The sequence below is a fragment of the Ylistrum balloti genome, unplaced genomic scaffold (genome assembly GCF_031769215.1).
Source record: "Ylistrum balloti isolate Yb309-2 unplaced genomic scaffold, AGI_CSIRO_Ybal_v1 Utg371086, whole genome shotgun sequence".
NCBI lineage: Eukaryota > Metazoa > Mollusca > Bivalvia > Pectinida > Pectinidae > Ylistrum > Ylistrum balloti.
The window spans coordinates 260,409-282,850 of NW_026782599.1; the positions used below are offsets into that span (position 1 = coordinate 260,409).

General features: G+C 35.7%; 1 protein-coding gene across 1 annotated transcript in view; it reads right to left on the reverse strand.

Annotated features, from left to right (window-relative positions):
* LOC132560604 (uncharacterized) overlaps positions 1 to 19,062 on the reverse strand; it is a 34,689-nt gene extending 15,627 nt beyond the window's left edge. The window contains exons 1-18 of the mRNA XM_060225267.1: positions 18,961 to 19,062; positions 14,468 to 14,533; positions 11,543 to 11,770; positions 10,911 to 11,025; positions 9,705 to 9,852; positions 9,410 to 9,512; positions 8,785 to 8,905; positions 8,496 to 8,567; positions 7,799 to 7,922; positions 6,890 to 7,130; positions 5,137 to 5,301; positions 4,210 to 4,352; positions 3,620 to 3,727; positions 3,144 to 3,219; positions 2,670 to 2,725; positions 1,186 to 1,335; positions 856 to 976; positions 190 to 354 (exon numbers count right to left, since the gene is read on the reverse strand). Coding sequence (XP_060081250.1) covers positions 190 to 354; positions 856 to 976; positions 1,186 to 1,335; positions 2,670 to 2,725; positions 3,144 to 3,219; positions 3,620 to 3,727; positions 4,210 to 4,352; positions 5,137 to 5,301; positions 6,890 to 7,130; positions 7,799 to 7,922; positions 8,496 to 8,567; positions 8,785 to 8,905; positions 9,410 to 9,512; positions 9,705 to 9,852; positions 10,911 to 11,025; positions 11,543 to 11,770; positions 14,468 to 14,533; positions 18,961 to 19,062 — 2,304 coding nt within the window. The remainder of the gene's footprint in view (positions 1 to 189; positions 355 to 855; positions 977 to 1,185; positions 1,336 to 2,669; positions 2,726 to 3,143; positions 3,220 to 3,619; positions 3,728 to 4,209; positions 4,353 to 5,136; positions 5,302 to 6,889; positions 7,131 to 7,798; positions 7,923 to 8,495; positions 8,568 to 8,784; positions 8,906 to 9,409; positions 9,513 to 9,704; positions 9,853 to 10,910; positions 11,026 to 11,542; positions 11,771 to 14,467; positions 14,534 to 18,960) is intronic.
* Positions 19,063 to 22,442: the final 3,380 nt, after the last annotated feature.

A 22,442-nucleotide genomic window follows, 5' to 3' on the forward strand; every position in this document is an offset into this window, starting at 1 on the left:
CTCTACGCATAACAATATTGACGCAAGCGAAAGGTTTAAGGATACGACGTGGTTGGATACTCGATATGATCTACTAATGAACCACATTCTATACAGGAGCTTTTCGTACCTGGATAGATTTATGTAAAAAAAAGTTTATCTTAATTTTTCTTCTTGGCCATTTTGTACTTCATATTTCTATATTCTTACCGATACATAACTAGCTGTCGTCAATCGAGTCTTTGCTTCGTCTTGATGACGTCTCCGGTTTTGATAATGTTCCTGCCAATGTTTGGCTATGCAATTTGCAGCTGTTCGGTCCCTGATAACACGACATTGCTCCAACAACATGCTTACGTCCTCCTTCATGAAAACCTGAGGAAAAAACAATTCACCTCTTACTATAAACAGTTTGTGTTCATTTTTGATAAATTCAATAGTTCTCCTTCTGCGGTTTCTGTCAATGTATCAACACATGCTTTTGTTTTTTATGCACGTGTTGCGTTGGTAAATCAATACAACATAATGTATTTTCGTATGTGATATAGATACGACGTGCTTAATATAGTGGTATTGTTACCACTGATTAAAACAATCTTAATGAATGGTAAAATGATAGTCAAGGTTAATCAACTCCACGATAAAAATGATATTTAATCACGGTTTAGGTTGCTAAAGAAATATAATACAGCAAAATCAAGGTTTATGATAGGAACTCAATTACAAAGAAGCGAAATAACACTGAATATAGCTTCGAAAGGAATATAATGCAATGATGAATAAGAATGCTAATCAAGGTGTCCAACTGGGCACAATAAGTTCCGGAACAACAATGCCCGGAATCATACATGGCTGTATCTCTCTTTACAAACATACCTTAGTATTTCCAAATCTTATTCCTGGCATCATGTAAGATGGTAATATTTTCTGAAGGAGCAGATAAGTTCCCGCTCGAGGCGACACTGCTGTTCGACTCTGCGGGAAGAGAGATCCGTATCTACAATAAAATACGTACCCAGATGATTAAGACAGTAGTAATTCTACAACGAAATGAACTAAAATAGTTACTATCTTATCAGTCTACAATGAAATCCAATATAAAATTTTCAAAAATGGAATGTAGTATTGAAAACATAGACCGTGCAATTAACCACGCTGAGATTCCTTTAACAATCAACAACTGTTATATATTTAAACTCAATATACCTCTTTGTAAACACGTCATAACGCTTTCGCACCGGAAGGCCCAGCGTCCTGATTTTCGCTACCTCAGAAATCCCATTATAAACTATCTGTTGTACGACCTTCTCATCATCAAAGTTGTCAGGCTGTAGAAACGTGTTTGGTTTGATACATCTGTTGAAATAAAAATGATTATTTCTTATGGCAAATCTAATATCTAATTACTTCTAGTATTCATTTTAACAAGAAATTGAAAAGTTTTTATATTAAATGATATTCATGGGTGAAAATCGTATCTTTTCAAATCGACGTCTTCCACGATAGACGTACGAAGAGATATCTTCATCTGATGGACAAATTTATTGCAATGGGTTTTTAAGTTATATATCTTGAGGACTTTTTATGTTCGCAATAGTGAGCTCAAAATATGCATATTGATGAAAATTATGAGGAAGTTTTACGGTCGTCATAGTGATCTCATTGAGAAGTTTTCTATTTCTTTGCGCGATATGAAGCCGAACGTGTTTATTGCTCTTTTGTAAGCCTGTTGGTCTCATGGCGATATTCCATGTACTTTGTTTTCATTTTTGAATTTCAAATCACTCACTAGGATTAACCAAAACTGGTGTTGTGGATATAGCAGTAGATGCTTCCGAACAACCTAGTCTTATTCTCCTTGTACTTTCATGAGTTAATCTTCCTTTTGCACATAGTTTGCCCTAGTTTTATTTTTATCATGGCTATGTAGACAAGTTGGTATTTTCATGTTGTTTCTGGATCATCTGAACTTGTCCTTCTTGTGGCTATTCAGGCATAGCCATGATATTGTGTTCTTTCATCTATATTTCCCCTCATGTCCTCGATCTTAAATTTGAGAGATTCAGCTGACATGAAATGACAATATCTGTAAATAATGTTTACCTAATTACCGCTTACCATACGTAGTAAGGTGATATCTGTAAATAATGTTAACCTAATTACTGCTTGCCATACGTAGTAAGGTGATATCTGTAAATAATGTTAACCTAATTACTGCTTGCCATACGTAGTAAGGTGATATCTGTAAATAATGTTAACCTAATTACTGCTTACCATACGTAGTAAGGTGATATCTGTAAATAATGTTAACCTAATTACTGCTTACCATACGTAGTAAGGTGATATCTGTAAATTATGTTAACCTAATTACTGCTTATCATACGTAGTAAGGTGATATCTGTAAATAATGTTAACCTAATTACTGCTTACCATACGTAGTAAGGTGATATCTGTAAATTATGTTTACCTAATTACTGCTTACCATACGTAGTAAGGTGATACCTGTAAATTATGTTTACCTAATTACTGCTTACCATACGTAGTAAGGTGATATCTGTAAATAATGTTAACCTAATTACTGCTTACCATACGTAGTAAGGTGATATCTGTAAATTATGTTTACCTAATTACCGCCAACCGTATGTAGCTAGGCTATAACTGTAAATTATGTGTACCAAGGTACCACTTACCGTACGTAGTGAGGTTCCGCCTGTTTCAGTTTTGACAACAGCTCATTCATGGATGTCTGATATATATATAAAAACACAATTATGCTATAATTATCGATTGTCAACCAATGTCAGAAAATGAAAAAAAAATTATAGAATATATATATACCTATATGATTTTAAATATTCATTTCGATACAAAACATTCATTTAATTTTAGTAGCTCATCATTAATCATGTAGTAATATGTAGTTGTATTAATTTATGTCTACCTTTCTGACGTGATATTTTCTGTACCTAACTGACGTGATATTATCTGTAACTAACTGACGTGATATTGCCTGTACCTAATTGACGTGATATTTTCTGTACCTAACTGACGTGATATTGTTTTGTGCCTAACTGACGTAATATTGTCTGTAGCTAATTGACGTTATATTATCTGTACCTAATTGATGTGATATTATTTGAACATAACTGATGTGCTATAGTTACCTGGAAGTAGGAAATTACAGTCCTCTGATCCTTAGGGCTAAATCTGATACTGGTACTGCTTTCTATTTTCCCGTACCTTTGAAATAAAATAAAATTTTCTCCTATTCTGAAATTCTAGTCACGAATACTTAGTAATATATTAGAAGTATACCATGTACGAGATGGTGAGGAATCGGCCAACTCTATTTGACCCTATCTACACTAGGGTTGCCACGGAAGCCATCTGTATTCGCCGCAGCGGGCCAGTAATGAACAGAGTATAGTATGCGTATTCCTTTTTCAAGAGACATTTCATTAACCCGTGCCCAGAATGAGTCCATTTCTCTCTAGATGACTACCTATCTTCGATCGGAATTTATTTCGATCACAATAAAAATTTTTGGTCTGGGCAGCCTTTGAAAAGACAGTGTTTTACCCATTTTATGTTGGCTGCTGTTGTGACAAGATGATCTCCGATCAATCCCTTTGTACCATACCTCATTTGCAGAGTTGCCCCGAGATCAGGTGTCAGTGTAGGTCTCCCCGCAGATTCTGTAGGTCGGGCGCCTGCTTCTTTCTTTGACTTCCTGATTTTGTGAACAGTCCTGAAAAGGGTGGCAAACGGAGTAGCTAATTTCGGAAAAAGGCTACAAAATTATGCAAAACACAACCCTGCTGAGATAGTGATATAGTGAGGGAAAATATAACATATCTGTAGTTATACTATGCAATTTTTGAGATGTACTGTGATTCCCTACCCCCATCCCACCACCACCCACCCAATCACACACACGCACAAAGAATCAAGAAACGAGACTAGAGTTTCCGTTTATTAGAGGTGACGTAAACGTGTCTTAAGAACATTTGAGAGTAGAACTGACAAGTACAGTCTCAATCCGTTTATACTTTCAATGTCGATGCACCTGTTATACAGCGTTTTTACTATATTGTCATCTCTTTGAACTTCAGTACGAAGAATGTCAGATTAAATCACTTGAAAAGCCTGGATTAAAATTAACTTTAACAAGGAAATTTGATACTTCAAACACCAGGTTTTAAGATTGTCATCATGGTGTTGAATGCTTACGCAGATATTGTCCCTGTCGGGCCTTTCTTGGCCGTGAACAGATCTGACACGAATGGGTTGGTGCTCTGCTTCATACATGTAATTAAATCCGGACTCAACATATCTCGGTTCTTCTCAATCAACATCGACGCGTCATACCACACCTGTAAATAGGTAAACTGTGAGTAGCCTATTAATGACATAGGAAAGTTTTATGGTAGCCATGGTGATCTCATTTAGAAATATTCTATTTCTTTGTGCGATATGAAGCTGGAGAACGTGGCATTACTTACTTAGATTGACAAAAATTTACATAGCGCGTTTCGTCGATGAAGCAGATGACGCTTACTCTTCTGGAACACCTGGTCTTATTCTCCTTGCACTATATCAGGAGTCTCAGTGTAAACCTTTCTTTCGCCCTTATATTCCTCTAGTTTTATTGAATTTGAGTTTAGATTATGATTATGTTGACATGTTGCTATTCATGTTATTGTATTAGTTTTCTTTGTAAGAAAGAACCACTTTTGTGATGACACAAATAAACTGCAATAAAAGGCATGAACTATGTAATAATTAATTCGCCTCTAAGCAGCAAACAAGATTTTTAAATGCTATTTGCAATTGCTATCCACCATTGAGGCTTTATGTCCCAATGTTGGCCGCGGTTTAATTCAAAGTGGGGCCTTTTGATGACACTAGTTATACTTCAACACTGAGATACTCTGAACGAACAAATACATTTTGATATGACCACAACGTCATATCAGCTGATAATGCAATATATATTTTGAAACCATTAGTAAATACTTCTTTTAAGAGATATATTCTGTTGATGAGAACACTTAATGTTCAAGAGTATAAGTCAACATTACCTTTAACATTAGCAAAACGTTATATTATCTAAATATAGATTGTCCACGCAAGTTCACTTCCTTTCTTAAAACATACCTGACCAGCGAAATGTTTGACACCGAACACCGCCTGATCACTGGGGGATGCCATAAAGCATTCGAGGTTTTCATATTGGTCTTTCATGTTCTTGATCAGTCTGTCATTCGAACCCTGTGCCAACTTTGATTCCTCGTCAAGCAGTGGTAGTACCCCGAAAGTTTTCTATAACGTACATAGTGCTTATACACGTGAAGCTATATGCTTGTTTACTGACAATACAAGGTGGCAGCTTTAACCAATTAATTTCGAAAATATCGTGAAGTCCGAAGACATTTAAAAAACAAGAATATGTAAAATATGTAACATTCAACTAAAGTCAAAAGGGCATTAAGATAGGTATATCTAAATTGAGTAATACTTAATAAAAAAAAAACTTAAGTGTAGCAAGAAAATCAGTGAAAGTGATGGATGTCCCCACACTTTATAGGTCACAAACTTTTAACAAAGGGCAGTAATTCTATAATTAGGGGTTTTGAATTTAGTACACTGCACATTAATATGACATATGTATACACACAGTTTCATGGTCATAGTTTTAATGTAATAAAAGCAGATGGGACCTGACTTTGCTACACTGCATCTTGGTGTTCTATGACTGGTGTATACATTACGTTTAAAAATCCTAGTTTAAATGCAGGCAAAGTAATGCTAAAGGCGCAAAACTTTTAATAAAGGGCAATCAGTCCCGACTTTAAGGATTGTAGCCCCTAACCTATGATCAATGTATACACCAAGTTGCACTATCTTACCTTAAACGCAAGCAAACCTAAACCTGGTAATGATATTTTTTAGCAAAGGGCAATAAATTTGTAATTGAAGGATGAAGGGCCCTAAATTTGGAATACATGAGTATGATCAATGTATACACAAAGTTTATTTACCCTAGTTTAAATGCAAACAAAGTTATGCTCCAGACACAATATTTTAGCAAAGGGCAATAACTCTAGAATTAAGGGGTTGAAGGCACTGAATTTGGTACATTGTACATTCCCTTAGTATGAAAAATGTATATACTAAGGTTCCTGCTCCTTGCAAAAGAACGGACGAACGAAGGGCTGAAAAGGTGACGACCGTATGCGACCCCAAAAATTTTCGGGGAGCATATCTAAAGATATAACGCTTAACAAAACCTAAAGAAAAAAGCCGTTAAGGTAGGTAAACATAAATAATATGACAAACACTAAAGTTAAACATCACACCGAGATAAGTATACATACAACATTGAACATTTAACAATAACTAAAGTCAGAAAACACATAAAGATGATCATATCTTAAAGCTTTCGGTTCAATATAGATATTTTGAAAAAGGTCTCTTATTTGATATATTAGAATAGATATACAATAACCGATGGAAAAGGTCAGATTCCTTACATTTCATAATGAAGCAAACCGGAAACGTTTATCTAATGCTAAAATAGATTTTCAGATATATCTTTGATTGTATTGTTATGTCACTGCCACTCTCACAAGGAAACTGGGTCGGGTTTCACGAAAATTCTTAAGTACGTTCTCATGCTCAAATTTGAGAACAGCCAATCAGAAATGACGTTATATGATCTAACGTCATTTCTGATTGGTTATTCTCAAGTTTGAGCACGAGAACGTACTTAAGAATGTTCGTGAAACCCGACCCTGTAGTATAATCATGGTATCTTCTTCAGAAATAAGAGAAAATCTTTGGCTTTCAAAAATCCAACATTTAAGAAGATATTTGGTTTCTAATCACGCTGATTGTCTGACAAACGTACCTTCATGAACATGTTCAACACTGCGTCGTCTTTCTTGTATTTGATATCTGGTATCTGGATTCCTTCCTCCTTGTAAAGCGACATCTCAAAGTCTACAGTGTTCATGTTGGTGAAACTTTGTAGCTTCTCATTGGTGAGATTAATACACATTTGTTCCAGGCTGTTGAACGTTAGGTTCTCAAAGCCAGCGATATCTAGGATCCCTATACGGACAAAACCACCTGTGTCATTAAGTCTGGTACTGCAAGTAGATGTAAAGTAAATTAAATTACGTAAATTATATGGCCATACTTATTCATAACTTCGATGCTTTGATAAATAATCTTATATCCGAAGAGGACTCCACCCAATAGCCAGTCTCTCTCCTATAATTTGTCATAATAAAGGTGTTTATTAAATTCAATACATCGTCAACAAAGATGACATTTCTCAAAACATTTTCCGCAACTTTGAACTCTCACTCAATTTTGCTTTTTGTCCAAAATATGTCAGTATCATTTGTTTCTGAATACAGGCAATCGCATTTAGAAATTATAATTTTGTGTGTTCCCTACTAAAAAACTCACAAAAAAAAACATAAAAAACAATAAAAACCAAACAAACAAACAAACAAACAAAAAATAACTTTAAATATACAAAGAGTTCCTTACATCTTATCGGTATTATTACGTAATCAATTCCAATGTCCATCGATTAAATTATTGAATTCTACCAGCATAACATTATTGCTTATTTCAATAGAAAAGTATTCCAACACAAGAAATTGATATCAGATTCGTGTACCGCCTTTCAGCTTTTAAGTATAGGATGACATCTTATCAAAGTTACAATCTAACACTCCTATAAAGATTCCAGGTATAAACAACACAGATGACGTCAGTCTGCATGACGTTTAATACAAACTTTAACGGGTAGAGATTCATGTTGATCTGACGGACAATCCAACCAAACAGACGCTCGTACAAAGCCTTGGCGAATGCATCTCTGCTGTCAATGGCCTGACACATGGACTTCCTCTTCACAATTACTTCTCCTTGAAAATAAAAACATTCTGTTATAGTAAAACTGTAGTAGGTTCAATTTTTCAATACCTGTATGTTTGTTGAGCCAAACTTATTTTACCAGTATTCCTTATTCGGTACTCTCTAGGTAATACATATATTGATATCATTTGCTTATTTTCAGATGAAAAAAAAACATGAAATATACAGTATGATTGTGATATGACAATGATTAGCTCTCAGTTTCTCAACGTTTTTTTATAGTTTTAAAACACACAAAAATATAAGGACTGCAAATAGATATATAAATAAATCTACGATTAACAGATGTGCAAACTTTACCCACACACCGAATTTTTTTGTTTTATCAAAGTGAGTGTACCATTTACACCTTACTTAAATCTTACATAACTGTGTTTTTTTTCAGCTTCCCCGACCTCTAAATAAATTCTTATTCTGTTTCGTAAACCTTTTTCTCTCTAGAAAACTATTTAGTAAAAATCTTGACGTTTTAACTTGTATAAGTAATATTTCAGAAATGATTTCCGAAAATCACAATGTTTTATAACTGCTGTGTGGAGAATATCGCTACACACAATACCAACCAGCAAACGTCTGTTTGGTGGCTATCAGTGAATGTCCCAACTCCTCGTATGGTACGGTCAGTAGATCGGCCACTACAAGCAACAAGTTTGGTTCTTAAGACAACAAGAGTACGTATGTCTAAACCATTCGTCAAAATCGTCAAATATATTTATCAAACAACCTTAGATCTTTGTCCATTCAAATTATTAGACATGTAAATAAAAAAAAAAGATAATGACGGCACAGTCGATGCTGTAAGATGATAAGGCTGACTTAATCCCATTGTTTGATTTAACAAATAAATCCTACCGTTCTCTAACACCGAAATGTCACGGATCTGCAGTGGTTGATTTGGATCCTCCGGTTCTATAAACTCCACCTGTGTGATATGTAATATGGCCGCCAGCACAGTGTGGATGATGTCAATGTCCTTCAATGGTTACCAAAACATATTTCTTAACATTGCATCTCATGATCATCATTATGCATTTGTTCTAAAGAAGAAGACTAGATTATCTGTTATCTAAATACAAATCAAATTTTAAAAATCAGGATGTTCAATTGTTAATCCATGTAATCACACACACACACACACACACACACATATATATATATATATTTAATTGACTTAACTTTGAAGGCGTGCTCGTGGCACAGACGTATAGACTTAAACCAATAACGGTTTTGTTTGGAAAGGTTGATGACACAAATGGCTGATGCCCAATTTATTACATAACAGTGACCTATATTAGACATGATAAATCAAAACAAATCATCCTATTTGTTTAGTTGTTAAGATCGATATACCAGTAGCAACAAAATCACAATAGGGAGAAGTCAAATCTTCTGATAAAAACAAAACCCATAAAAATTCGATCAACTGAAAACGCCTCCAAATCTGTGATTTTGTTTTTTTGTAATAATACGGGTTTACCTGTTGGTCCATGTCTAAGGATTTGAGAACCTCCATCTGTTCAAGGTACATAACCCTATAGATTTCTCTTCTGCTCAGTAAGTCTTTGTTTCGTTGTAATATCCTGTAATCATTTGGACAAACCCTTGAGTAAACGTGGCAATGTTGTTTCCGTCATCTTCTTTAAATCAAAATTCTTTAGAAAATAGATTTGGCTAATTAAAGTTTACAAAAGTTTGTTAAATTTATATTTCATTCATCCATTTTTGTTCTGAAAAGTTTGTTCCAATCGGGTGAACAAAAAGAACGTTTCTACCTGTAAGAATGTGCGTCTTTCAATCGGAGGCTTTTCAACATGGCTGTAGGAGCTCCAGCAAACAGGCTGTAGAATATATGGAAATTGCCTTCCTTGTCAGCCTGGTTAACCACACGTGACTTCTCCAACAGATAGTCCCGCACAATGGCTACAAGGACAAGTAAAACTTTTTAACAAATTGAATTTACAACAAATGTTAGGTTATCGCTTGATGTACGCGTATGTTATTAATGATAATCATGTGTTTTATTGTCTGTGTTTCCTGAGTACGTACAGCGCTGACTTTTTCATTATTACATTTATCGGTCAAATTTGTGTTCTGATCTTGAATCGCCCCAAGTTTTCCATTAGAGAGAGTGTCTACAAACCTTCACCAAAGTGTCTATCAACCATTATGCTAGTGTCTTTGCTAGTATCTACAAACCTTTATCCCAGTGTCTACAAACCTTTATCCTAGTGTCTACACACCTTTATCCTGGTGTCTACAAACCTTTATCCTGGTGTCTACAAACCTTTATCCTATTGTCTACAAACCTTTATCCCAGTGTCTACAAACCTTTATCATGGTGTCTACAAACATTTATCCTAGTGTCTACACACCTTTATTCTGGTGTCTACAAACATTTATCCTGGTGTCTACAAACATTTATCCTAGTGTCTACAAACCTTTATCCTAGTGTCTACAAACCTTTATCCTAGTGTCTACAAACCTTTATCCTGGTGTCTACAAACCTTTATCCTAGTGTCTACAAACCTTTATCCTGGTGTCTACACACCTTTATCCTGGTGTCTACAAACCTTTATCCTAGTGTCTACAAACCTTTATCCTGGTGTCTACAAACCTTTATCCTAGTGTCTACACACCTTTATTCTGGTGTCTACAAACCTTTATCCTAGTGTCTACAAACCTTTATTCTAGTATCTATGAACCTTTATCCTAGTGTCTACCGAGAAGTCTTTTCACGAGTAGAAAAATAATTTCTTTTTTTTTTCATGTGGTTTGGCACATGACTCTTTACTCGACTGTTAGGGTTTTGCTACATTACCTATCCTTGTGGTTCTCCGACTTCATATTAAGTATATAATGATTGATTTAACGGTCAAGGACACTTACCTCCAGCGGGGTTACCATTTTAATTAGACAGATACGATACACGTTACCTGCCATGCTAATACAAAGAATGTTACAAGACATATCAGTATTACCTCCCTTTATCTGTCCGTCTACAGAAAACGCCAACTCCAAATACTTGGCGAACCTGCTGGAATTTTCATTCAGTGTTGTTTTGGCGTTGCCAAACGCTTCGAGAAGAGGATTGACCTATGAGAAAATGACACAATAAGAAGTAAAATTAAGAGCAACATTGTGTCATCCATTGTACAAATGATCAGATACTAACACATCGTCAGTAGGCACATTTTAAACACAAACTGTTTAATTTCTTTATAGATTTAACTTCTGAGAAATAAAAATTAAACGTTTCTTGTTTCAGTTCCAACTTGCACTAAAAATATCAGTTTGATAGCTGACGTCATCGTGGTGTACATATCACAATTTCTCTTCATAATGTGTCTTAGTATTGGCACAAAGACTTTACAATGACAATACAACAGTCCTACGGAAATAAAGAGGTTTGTGGCCTCGACAAACCTTTTACTCTGATTCTTTGTTATTGTTAAGGCCAATATTAACTAACCAAATATGTAATGCTGATAATTTTCATCTAGATGGACGTATCAAATTCAGAAATAGAAGATAAAGATTAATTTGAAATTACACCTTTTAAATCCATGTAAGATTATTTCTTACTCCAGGTCGCTCAGTAATCACCACTCACCTTAATAATGCGCTGATGAAGATGATCGGACTTTTGGGGACACATGGCCATGAGATGTTTTACTATATACTTTGCGTTTTCTGTCTTTCCCGCACCAGATTCTCCCCCAACAAGTATCACTTGATTCGTGCGCGTCTCCTGCAGCCGACGATATGCACGTGCAGTCATGTGAAACACGTGCGGCGGATGAACATGGTGTAGAGACTTCCAACTATATTCTTCATGTTTCTTTAAATAATCGATATAAAAAATTATCAAGGAACACAAATATGATATTTTGTGAATGTAAAAATAGTAGAAATCTATAATGGAGTGGATTTAATTAGATATGTCGTATTGGGTTAATGCTGTAGAATAAAACATAGATATTAAAGTTTGATATCGATATGAACATCTTCGGTGTGAGATCGAATTCAGTTACTAGACTGTAATACAGTGTCTTCATAAAAACTACGTATTGATTCCAAATACATCATTCCAATTATTATTCATTTCAACTGAATTCCATTCTGTGTGATTTATAACATTCTTCGAAATAATTAACCAACTTAACGTCACAAAATCAAACCGATCTCCATTCATACTACTTCATTAAAGTTTCTTATTACAATTAAAAACCATATCAAATCATAGTTACAGTCTTATTGTGATACTGGTTACTAAAGAAATGTAATTAACTCTCTTCCAGGAAACATTTAAAAGGGGATTTCCTTTATAAAGAATTATATTTAACCAATCACATTTCCATAACCCAATTCCAAACTGAAGGACCCCCTTCGTTTTCTTGGTATGGGAGATTTTGTTTTTGTTGTTGTTTTTGCAGATGTGAACTTTGGTACATATATAAGGTTGTGAACTACACTTTCGTGAAAAATATTCCGAATCTGAAGATGGAATCATACACATGATCCATTACGTTCATTTTTTATATATATATATATATACAAGGGTTAGAAATATCAAGGAAACCTTACAATTAAACAAAAACTAACGAGCTGTATGATAAACGGAAATTTCCGAATTATGAACTGTCCATATTCGGAAAGAAACATGATTTCAATTTCCGTGTTATGAACTGTCCATATTTGGAATGTAACCTACCAAATTCCCAAAACTTATGGTGTTTAAACTGAAAGTTGCATTTGATTCAATATTCAATAACTTGTTCTCAATATAACGATATAAGATATCGACAACTGGTAGACAAACTCACAACACAGGGTTCCGAGAGATATATAACGCCGTAACGTTCACATTCGGAAATATCCTATTTTCGTTTGCAATATGAAGTTGGGTGCTATTCAGTGTGTGCCTGGCGGTTTCGTTGTTATTAACTCTTTTTCTTATTTGGAAACATGACATGGATTGTGTAAAATTTAAATGCCGTGGCATAGACGAAAAAGAAGACGCTTACCTTCCTGAAACACCTGGTCTTATTATCATTAGATTGTTCAGGCGTCTCTGTGTAGATATTTCTTTTGGTCATATGTTTTCCTACTTTTATCGAATTTGATTTTGAATTGAGATTCTGTTGAAATGTCAGTGTTTTCTCTGTTGCTTGTGAAACAGACTGGCTGTGTCAAAATAAGCGAACAAACAACTGAGTGGTGACTTACTTTTACTTCAGGCGATAGCACACCCCATCATTTTCAGTCGCAGACTATCATACATTAAACTACAACAAATGTAACACTAAGATGATAAGGTATCATCTCCTACTGAATAACGGAATAATAAAACCCATATTTCAGGCATTATTGTGACATCGATGCGTCAATTTAAAGCCTACATGTCCTCAGAATTAAGTATACCGAGAAGTAGACACGGAATTGTTTTACATTGATCGCAATCTTTGCGACCCAAGGATCTTAAAATGATACTCTTCTTAAAAGATATCCTAAGTGATGTATACGTACTAAAAACACAAAATTAACTTGTCTTTGGCCTATATCTCCTTCGCTACATGACCAGTCACTAGGAAACAATCCTGAATACCTTGGTTATTGTATAAATCTTTGGAGCTGATTTGGAGATAAGTTGAGATCGTCTGCATGTCTATTCACCTGTAACGAAGTAATTATCAGGTCAGGTGTGCAGGTGCAGATATACGATCTCCAGACAGTAAACTCACGCCCGGGATTAAATGAGCCGATTTGTTGTTTCGGCAGCACGCGGGTGTTAATGTTTATGAAAATTTCTATTTTTTTCATTAAATATCTTAAATGCGTCATTTTGTTGTGCCGTTGTGGCGTAGCATAACAGCAATAACAATTTCCACAATTTTTACTTTTTATGCTTCCGAAGCACAGCTTTTCGCGCTGATGTAAAGAAGTATGTGGCTCTGATATAAAAATGAATTGTGTCTGAAATTGAAAAAGCAACCTGTGTTTTTTTTTGTAAAGCAAACACAAGAGTTTAATGTGTTTATTACTTAATGTTTCCCTCGGTGGCTGTTTGCCGTAAGTATAATCTTGAAAACTCATTGACTAAAATTCAGCCCGATTGGAGGCTGATAATCCAATAGACAACAGTTAGGCCTGTTAGTCAACCAACTAAAACTACACTCAACATCAGGGAATGGTATTCGACCTGCTTTGAGGGTAAAGGAAAAAATCAGAACTGGTAGTACCCCTACCTCAACAATAACTGTAAACCCCAGGGACTGAGCAAGTTTCATGTAATAAACCCTGGGAGGCTTCAATCGCTTCAGATATAAGAAGTCAACCAGATAAAAATACCTATTCAAGGAGACTTATACGTTTCCGGATTTTCAGATTAACCGGGTCAGATTTTAGGAACAATGTTATGGCCCTCCCCTTCGGGGCCTTAATTTTCACCATCATAACAGCTAAATTCCGTCAATATCATATTGTTTCAGGCAAAATCTACACTCAATATAAACCATAGGCGATCCGATATACATACCTTTCCATCAAATATGTTGAGATCCTTATAAGGATTGACTGATATGAGGATGTCGCCACAGTTTGTCTGAAAATGTTATTGATAATTCCATTATACTGTTTTGTAAAGTTAATGGATAACTGTTAAATGCAGTCTGGATCAACTTGTACTGGGTTGGTATATAAGAACGTACAGACATACATAACATTTGCCAGTGTAGTACCGAGAGCGCAGACGAAACTCTGTTATATCTTCAATGCTATTTGCCTCCGTTTCAAGAAACAAAAACTTACCAAAAATACTTGACTTTTATCAATGGTTACATAGAAAACACGTGAAACGCATCTTGAATTGGAATCCGTTCGATGTTCAAAACATGACTTCCTCTGACCTATAGTAACCGAAGGCCATCGAGATTGTACAAGAGACACACAAGTGAAAACAGAGTAATTGAAATGTCAAAATCTAGATGGGGAGGTGAACTAGTCCCATAATTCAATGAACGTAGCATTTTCCAACGTGATAAGTAAATAAGACCGTTCGATATATGTATGTACCGTGTGTTATAAATGAAAGATAAAATTATTTAGTTTCATGTTCCGGATCTTAAATAAGATCAACAGGACTGTTTAGCTACACTATAATTCTTGAGGTATAAAGTGTACGGTATGGTAATTTGATATACGAGACTGTATAGCTACACTATAATTCTTGAGGTATACAGTGTAAGGTATTGTAATTTGATGTACAGGACTGTATAGCTACACTATAATTCTTGAGGTGTAAAGTGTACGTTATTGTAATCTGATGTACAGGACTGTTTGGCTACACTATAATTATTGAGGACTGTACAGCTATAATTATTAAGTTGTACGATATCTGTGCAGCACCTGAAATCTGATCTACAGCTCTTTTTACTTGTACCATGATAGTGTGTACATTTCATTAACTCCTCAAGGGCATTATGACTCACCGATTTCAATTCTAGTGAAGTTTTTTGACAAAATAATTAGGCATACACCGACATGCTTCTAGACATATCAAATTTCCATGAGGAAGACAGGTCCGAGATTTTCTGATAACACTACAGTTAAGAAATTGTGTCGTAATAAAGTAGTAAGATACCTGTTGTTATAATTTATGCTATGATGACCGGGTGGAATTTGCTGTGAAAACGGAAACTTCTGTCGTTATGTAAATAAACAAGGTATACCTTGCATATATAAAACTACAAAGACATTTAAGAAGGCTCGGTTTGTTATCCATTTACATAATATTATGACAAGTTTGGTTCGCCATATTATCAACACATGTTTCTCTGATTTATATTGTCTTCAAACTTTGACTCCATCTTGTTATATATAATTATATTACCTATCTAATCTTACTATTCTTTAACACTACAATTTAAATGATGGTAATGCTTGCCTAACATTTCTGTTAGATAATTATTCAACTGAATCTATATTCTAAATTCTTTTCCTGGAATGCTATCATTATTATTTAATATCTTAACATTTGATTGATGTGTCTGTGTACTTGTTTAAGTTGTATGGAGAGGGCTTTCATAGGCTCTGCCTGTTGCCCAATTCCATTTGTCACCAACATCATGACAATAAAATATTCTGAAATGAAATATTGTCTTCAAAGCATTGTAAATTCCCATCGTTCATTTGTGGAGAACAAAATTCATGTTATATTCATGATAATCATAATAAAAGTTTAATATTGATTTAAGTACATATTTTATTGTATTTATCAGTTATTCATTATTTCAAAATTAAGTGGACATTACCCACCAATGTGTTGTCCAGAAAATGTTTAAATGTGCGAATCGCTAATTTTTTGGGAGCTGTATTGTATGGCTACTTGAAACCGTACACGTGAGCCAAGAATAGCAACATGTAAAAGGATAAGATGGCAAAAAGGTTAAAGTTCATTAGTACATAATGAGGAATAACATGTTTTGTTGGATTTGTTCGGATGTTGGGTTTCGCCGTAAACGTTTCCGATAGTATCCGATGGAAACAGACAGTCTTTCGTTTGCCGAATTAAATTAAACACGCGTATTTCATTCATACGAGGATACAGTTTTGTTGTAAGGATTTATGGAAGTCATGCTTGACCAGACGTAGGATATTATTCAATATAAGAAGGATTTCACCTTTTATTTTATTTTTTATATAAAATTTGTTATCTATATTTTACCTATAACCTGATGTTCTCTAAAAAAAAATCAATTTTATTGCATAGATATTACAAAAAAAGGATCGGACGCAAGTTGTCACAACTTATAAATGTCATCTCCATAATACAATTTTACTTATGCATAACTTAGCAATGGCCTAAATCACTCAGTATATAAATGAAATTTTCTAATTATAAGTAAAGAAGAAAAAAGACAGTAAAGAAGAAAGATGCAAACAACAGAATGAAAAAGGGATGCTGAAACAATGAATATGAAAACAAAGGAGATGCTAAGGGCTAGTCAAATGGCACTGTCGACACATAGAAATATGATGACCTGTATTTGTACTTACACATCGACAAAAATATTTTGTACGTGTTTACAAATAGCTTCATTTAATTTTACGCCCAAGGAATTATCACCACATCTAAGGTAGTTTTACCATACCATTTTAAACGTCTCGGCATTTTATTTCTTTCTATATTGTAAAATGGACAATGAGAAATAAAACCTGAAATAGGGTGCTTAATTTGACGTTTGTTAGAGACAGTGATAATATATTATGATAGCAAACATTCCTAAATTTTTATGACCCGAACACAAATATTAAAGCTTGGTCCTGATTTTAGAAAATCTGGCTATTTGGACAAATTTGCTAAATGTAATGCACTTTTAAATCTTAATCAATATCATCAAATAGTTCTGTAGTGACGTATATTTTTCTTAAAGTTGAATTTTAGCACGTGGTCAAAAAGAAAATTTAAGAAATTGTTCAAAAATGTCTTTTGCTGTATTTATTTATTTATTTATTTATTTTGTTTCATTTTCTTGCAATACAGTTTTAAGTTCGAAAATCAGACGTCTTCACATCATTGTTGTCATATTATACAAGTATCACTTTATTTCCTATTTTATTGTCAGAACAAAACAAAATTTACTATAAAAAGAGCTGTCTTCAAGATAACAAAAAACGCATGTTATTTACAAAAACAAAACAAAAATACTAATTACTCAACACTGACACCTGTAGAGGAGAAAGAATTGGAGCAGCGTATTCATTTTTTAATCTTTGTCTTGAGAACAAAAGATATATTTTAGAGAGTTTTGGCGTCCGAACCTTCATGCCTCTTAAAGAGAGAAGTGAATATAAAACAAACGACCCTAGTTAACTAATTTCATGATGGCCACAAAACGTTCTATGAATGTCAAATTTACCAGAAACAAGTATTTTTGTCATATTCTCGAGATTGATTTCATTTTGATCAAAGGTCTACATACTTTTCAGAAATACTTGTGGGTATAAAATCGTTTAAGATTTATACACACCGCATACAGGATTTCAATAATAAAAAAAAATCTGTCTTTCGTCCCGGTTTTACTTCCTAGTCTGTATATAAGTCTACAGTAACAAAAGATTTTAATACAATGGATTCCTTCATTGATAAAATCTTTCAGACCCACATTTGTTTCTGTAACACTGGCGAGAGTGTAATAGACTTTAAAACGCTAGTGTGGTCAACATAAAACCTTCACTTGTTTCTATGCTGTTAACAAGTGTTCAATAACTGATACGTCATTGTAATATTGTAAAGTGTCGGAAGACAATTTCATAAGTCGTTCGAATCGATTTTAAGCTGTGTTGATATTTTGGCCATGTTTATTCCGAGGTCCTCAAGGACACGACAGAAAAAGAATTGCAATAGAAAACGCCTACAAAAAGGGTGATGATGACAACCGAGAGATGTTTCGTGATCGCCACAATGATCTCAATAGTTGGTAGTTTATTTTATTTTTTTTTTCATCTTTTAAATATGAAGCTAGGCGTGTTTGATGTTCTACGGTATTGCGAGCGTTTTGTTTTCGTTCTAAAGGTTTTTTTTTCATTTCAGAAATTGCTTAACTTAATTGATCAAGATTTACATGTCGGAAGATGTCGATGAAGCAGAATACGATTACCCTTCCGGAACACCTGGTGTTGTTCTCCTTATAGTTTTTGTTTTGATATGAACTAAGATTTTGCTAGAATGTATGGACCTATTTTATGTTTTTAAGACCTTGAGATCAGTAATTTTATCATATTTTCAAGTTTGCAATGATAAAGAAAAGAAGTAATTGAAGAAGGAAACGCAGAAAAAATTCCATATTATTTCTGAATAAATTAAACGCCGACGTGTCTTTTCCTTTAAGTAAAAATACGTATCGAACCTTTCAAAAATACGACTTAATTCCTCCATAGAAAGAAGGAAAAAACAAATGCAAATTAATTTTTCCTGTAGGCTCCAATCATCCACTTGTTTGCGATCTGTGTTGGCCTTGTTATACTTACATACATCTTGTCTTTGACATATCTCGTCTTCAGTACTTGTCTGATGCTGTTGTTGTCAAGTCTCTCCAGCTGGGAAATATCGTCCACGTCTAGGTCCGCCATGTCCTGCTACAGAAACACACCGGCGATTTCCCGGGGGTGGGGATTTCGTGCTACACTTCAGTATTCTCAAATTCTACATTTTATAACTTTTCACTGTCTATCGCTGTATAACCTCTGTGCAATTTTTTCATCAGAAATGCGATGCAAATTAAAGGTGCGCACACGAAACTGGTGTTTACTTCCTGGTTACACGCTATGCATTTCTTTATCCATGCCCATTAGCTTGGAACGAAGAACAGAAATGTTTTCGTGTGACGATAATACCTGAGTTCATTTGTCAGCGTATCTAGTGACAAAAAAGTGACATTCTTCTACACAAACACACAATTTCTCTGAGTTATACATTTTACAGTCAGAACTGCTATCAAGCTGCAAGAGGAAATCTCTAAATCGAATGAAAAAATCTTGTTTTATATAAATCAAATGAAAATGGTCTGCAACATGGCTTAAAACCTCTTTAACATGCAGCAATGAATATTACGTAACTATCACATCCTGGTATATTTTCAAATACTTGTGGCTTATATTCAGACCATATTAATTACATCTATGTTAAAACGTACAAAATATATACTAAAGATAAAAAGTGGGTATTTGGGTCTTTAAAGCACAAAATTTATCGTCATGGAAACAACATGATACGGAGCCCGGGAAGGGACATCAGGAATTTTTTTTTTTAATCCGTGACCTCGGTTTAGAAATCCTTGGCCTCGGTATAAGTAATCCTTGGCCTTGGTTTAGAAATCCGTGGCCTTGGTTTAGAAATCCGTGACTTCGGTTTAGAAATCCGTGGCCTTGGTATAAGTAATCCGTGACCTCGGTTTAGAAATCCGTGGCCTTGGTATAAGTAATCCTTGGCCTCGGTTTAAACAATCCGTGGCCTTGGTATAAGTAATCCTTGGCCTCGGTTTAAACAATCCGTGGTCTTGGTATAAGTAATCCGTGGCCTTGGTATAAGTAATCCGTGGCCTCGGTTTAAGTAATCCGTGGCCTCGGTTTAGAAATCCGTGGCCTTGGTATAAGTACCGTGGCCTAGTTTATAATCCGTTAATCCCCGGTTTAGAAACCTTGGTATAAGTAATCTAATCCGTGGCCTTGGGAAATCCGTGGCCTTGGTAGGTTTTTCTAGAAGAAACGGTGTGCCGCATATTAATAGTAGGTCACTTTAACCTATGACCTATATCAAAGGAAAAAAGTTTGTTTGGACCCGGTCATCTACACTACATTTGATACTCGGTACATAGATTTTCCTTGGTGATTAGTAAACCGAGAACGTGGCCGGATTACTAAACCAAGGCCACGGATTACTTATACCAAGGCCACGAATTACTAAACCGAGACCACGGATTACTTATACCAAGGCCACGAATTGTTTAAACCAAGGCCACGGATTACTTATACCAAGGCCACGAATTGTTTAAACCAAGGCCACGGATTACTTATACCAAGGCCACGAATTGTTTAAACCAAGGTCACGAATTACTAAACCGAGGTCACGGATTACTAAACCAAGGCCACGGATTACTTATACCAAGGCCACGAATTGTTTAAACCAAGGTCACGGATTTCTAAACCGAGGTCACGGATTACTAAACCAAGGCCACGGATTACTTATACCAAGGCCACGAATTGTTTAAACCAAGGTCACGGATTTCTAAACCGAGGCCACGGATTACTAAACCGAGACCTCGAATTACTAAACCGAAACCACGAATTACTAAACCAAGGTCATGGATTTCCAAACCGAGGCCACGGATTACTAAACCGAGACCTCGAATTACTAAACCGAGACCACGAATTACTAAACCAAGGCCACGAATTACTAAACCGAGACCACGGATTACTTATACCAAGGCCACGAATTGTTTAAACCAAGGTCACGTGGCCTTGGTATAAGTAATCCGTGGCCCGTGGCCTCGGATTAGAAATCCGTGGCCTTGGTATAAATCCGTGGCCTTGGTATAAGTAATCCGTGGCCGTAATCCGTGGCCTTGGTTTAAAAACCGTGGCCACAAATTACTAATCCGTGGCCACGGTTTAAACAATCCGTGGCCTTGGTAAAGTAATCCGTGGCCAATCCGTGGCCTTGGATTAATCCGTGGCCTCTAAATCCGTGGCCCGGTTTAGAAATCCGTGGCCTTGGTATAAGTAATCCGTGGCCTTGGTATAAGTAATCCGTGGCCTTGGTTTAAACAATCCGTGGCCTTGGTATAAGTAATCCGTGGCCTCGGTTTAAACAATCCGTGGCCTTGGTATAAGTAATCCGTGGCCTCGGTTTAGAAATCCGTGGCCTTGGTATAAGTAATCCGTGGCCTCGGTTTAAACAATCCGTGGCCTTGGTATAAGTAATCCGTGGCCTTGGTTTAAACAATCCGTGGCCTTGGTATAAGTAATCCGTGGCCTCGGTTTAGAAATCCGTGGCCTCGGTTTAGAAATCCGTGGCCTTGGTATAAGTAATCCGTGGCCTTGGTATAAGTAATCCGTGGCCTTGGTTTAAACAATCCGTGGCCTTGGTATAAGTAATCCGTGGCCTTGGTTTAAACAATCCGTGGCCTTGGTTTAAACAATCCGTGGCCTTGGTATAAGTAATCCGTGGCCTCGGTTTAAACAATCCGTGGCCTTGGTATAAGTAATCCGTGGCCTTGGTTTAGAAATCCGTGGCCTTGGTATAAGTAATCCGTGGCTTCGGTATAAGTAATCCGTGGCCTCGGTTTAGAAATCCGTGGCCTTGGTTTAAACAATCCGTGGCCTTGGTATAAGTAATCCGTGGCCTTGGTATAAGTAATCCGTGGCCTTGGTTTAAACAATCCGTGGCCTTGGTATAAGTAATCCGTGGCCTTGGTATAAGTAATCCGTGGCCTTGGTTTAAACAATCCGTGGCCTTGGTATAAGTAATCCGTGGCCTTGGTATAAGTAATCCGTGGCCTTGGTTTAAACAATCCGTGGCCTTGGTTTAGAAATCCGTGGCCTTGGTATAAGTAATCCGTGGCCTTGGTTTAAACAATCCGTGGCCTTGGTATAAGTAATCCGTGGCCTTGGTTTAAACAATCCGTGGCCTTGGTATAAGCAATCCGTGGCCTTGGTATAAGTAATCCGTGGCCTTGGTTTAAACAATCCGTGGCCTTGGTTTAGAAATCCGTGGCCTTGGTATAAGTAATCCGTGGCCTCGGTTTAAACAATTACCCCTTTTAGGTCCTGCCCTCTGTACCCCTAGTATAATTTCGAATCCCCACCATCTAAGGATGGGATACACGTTGTAGGTTTTTCTAGAAGAAACGGTGTGCCGCATATTAATAGTAGGTCACTTTAACCTATGACCTATATCAAAGGAAAAACAGTTTGTTTGGACCCGGTCATCTACACTACATTTGATACTCGGT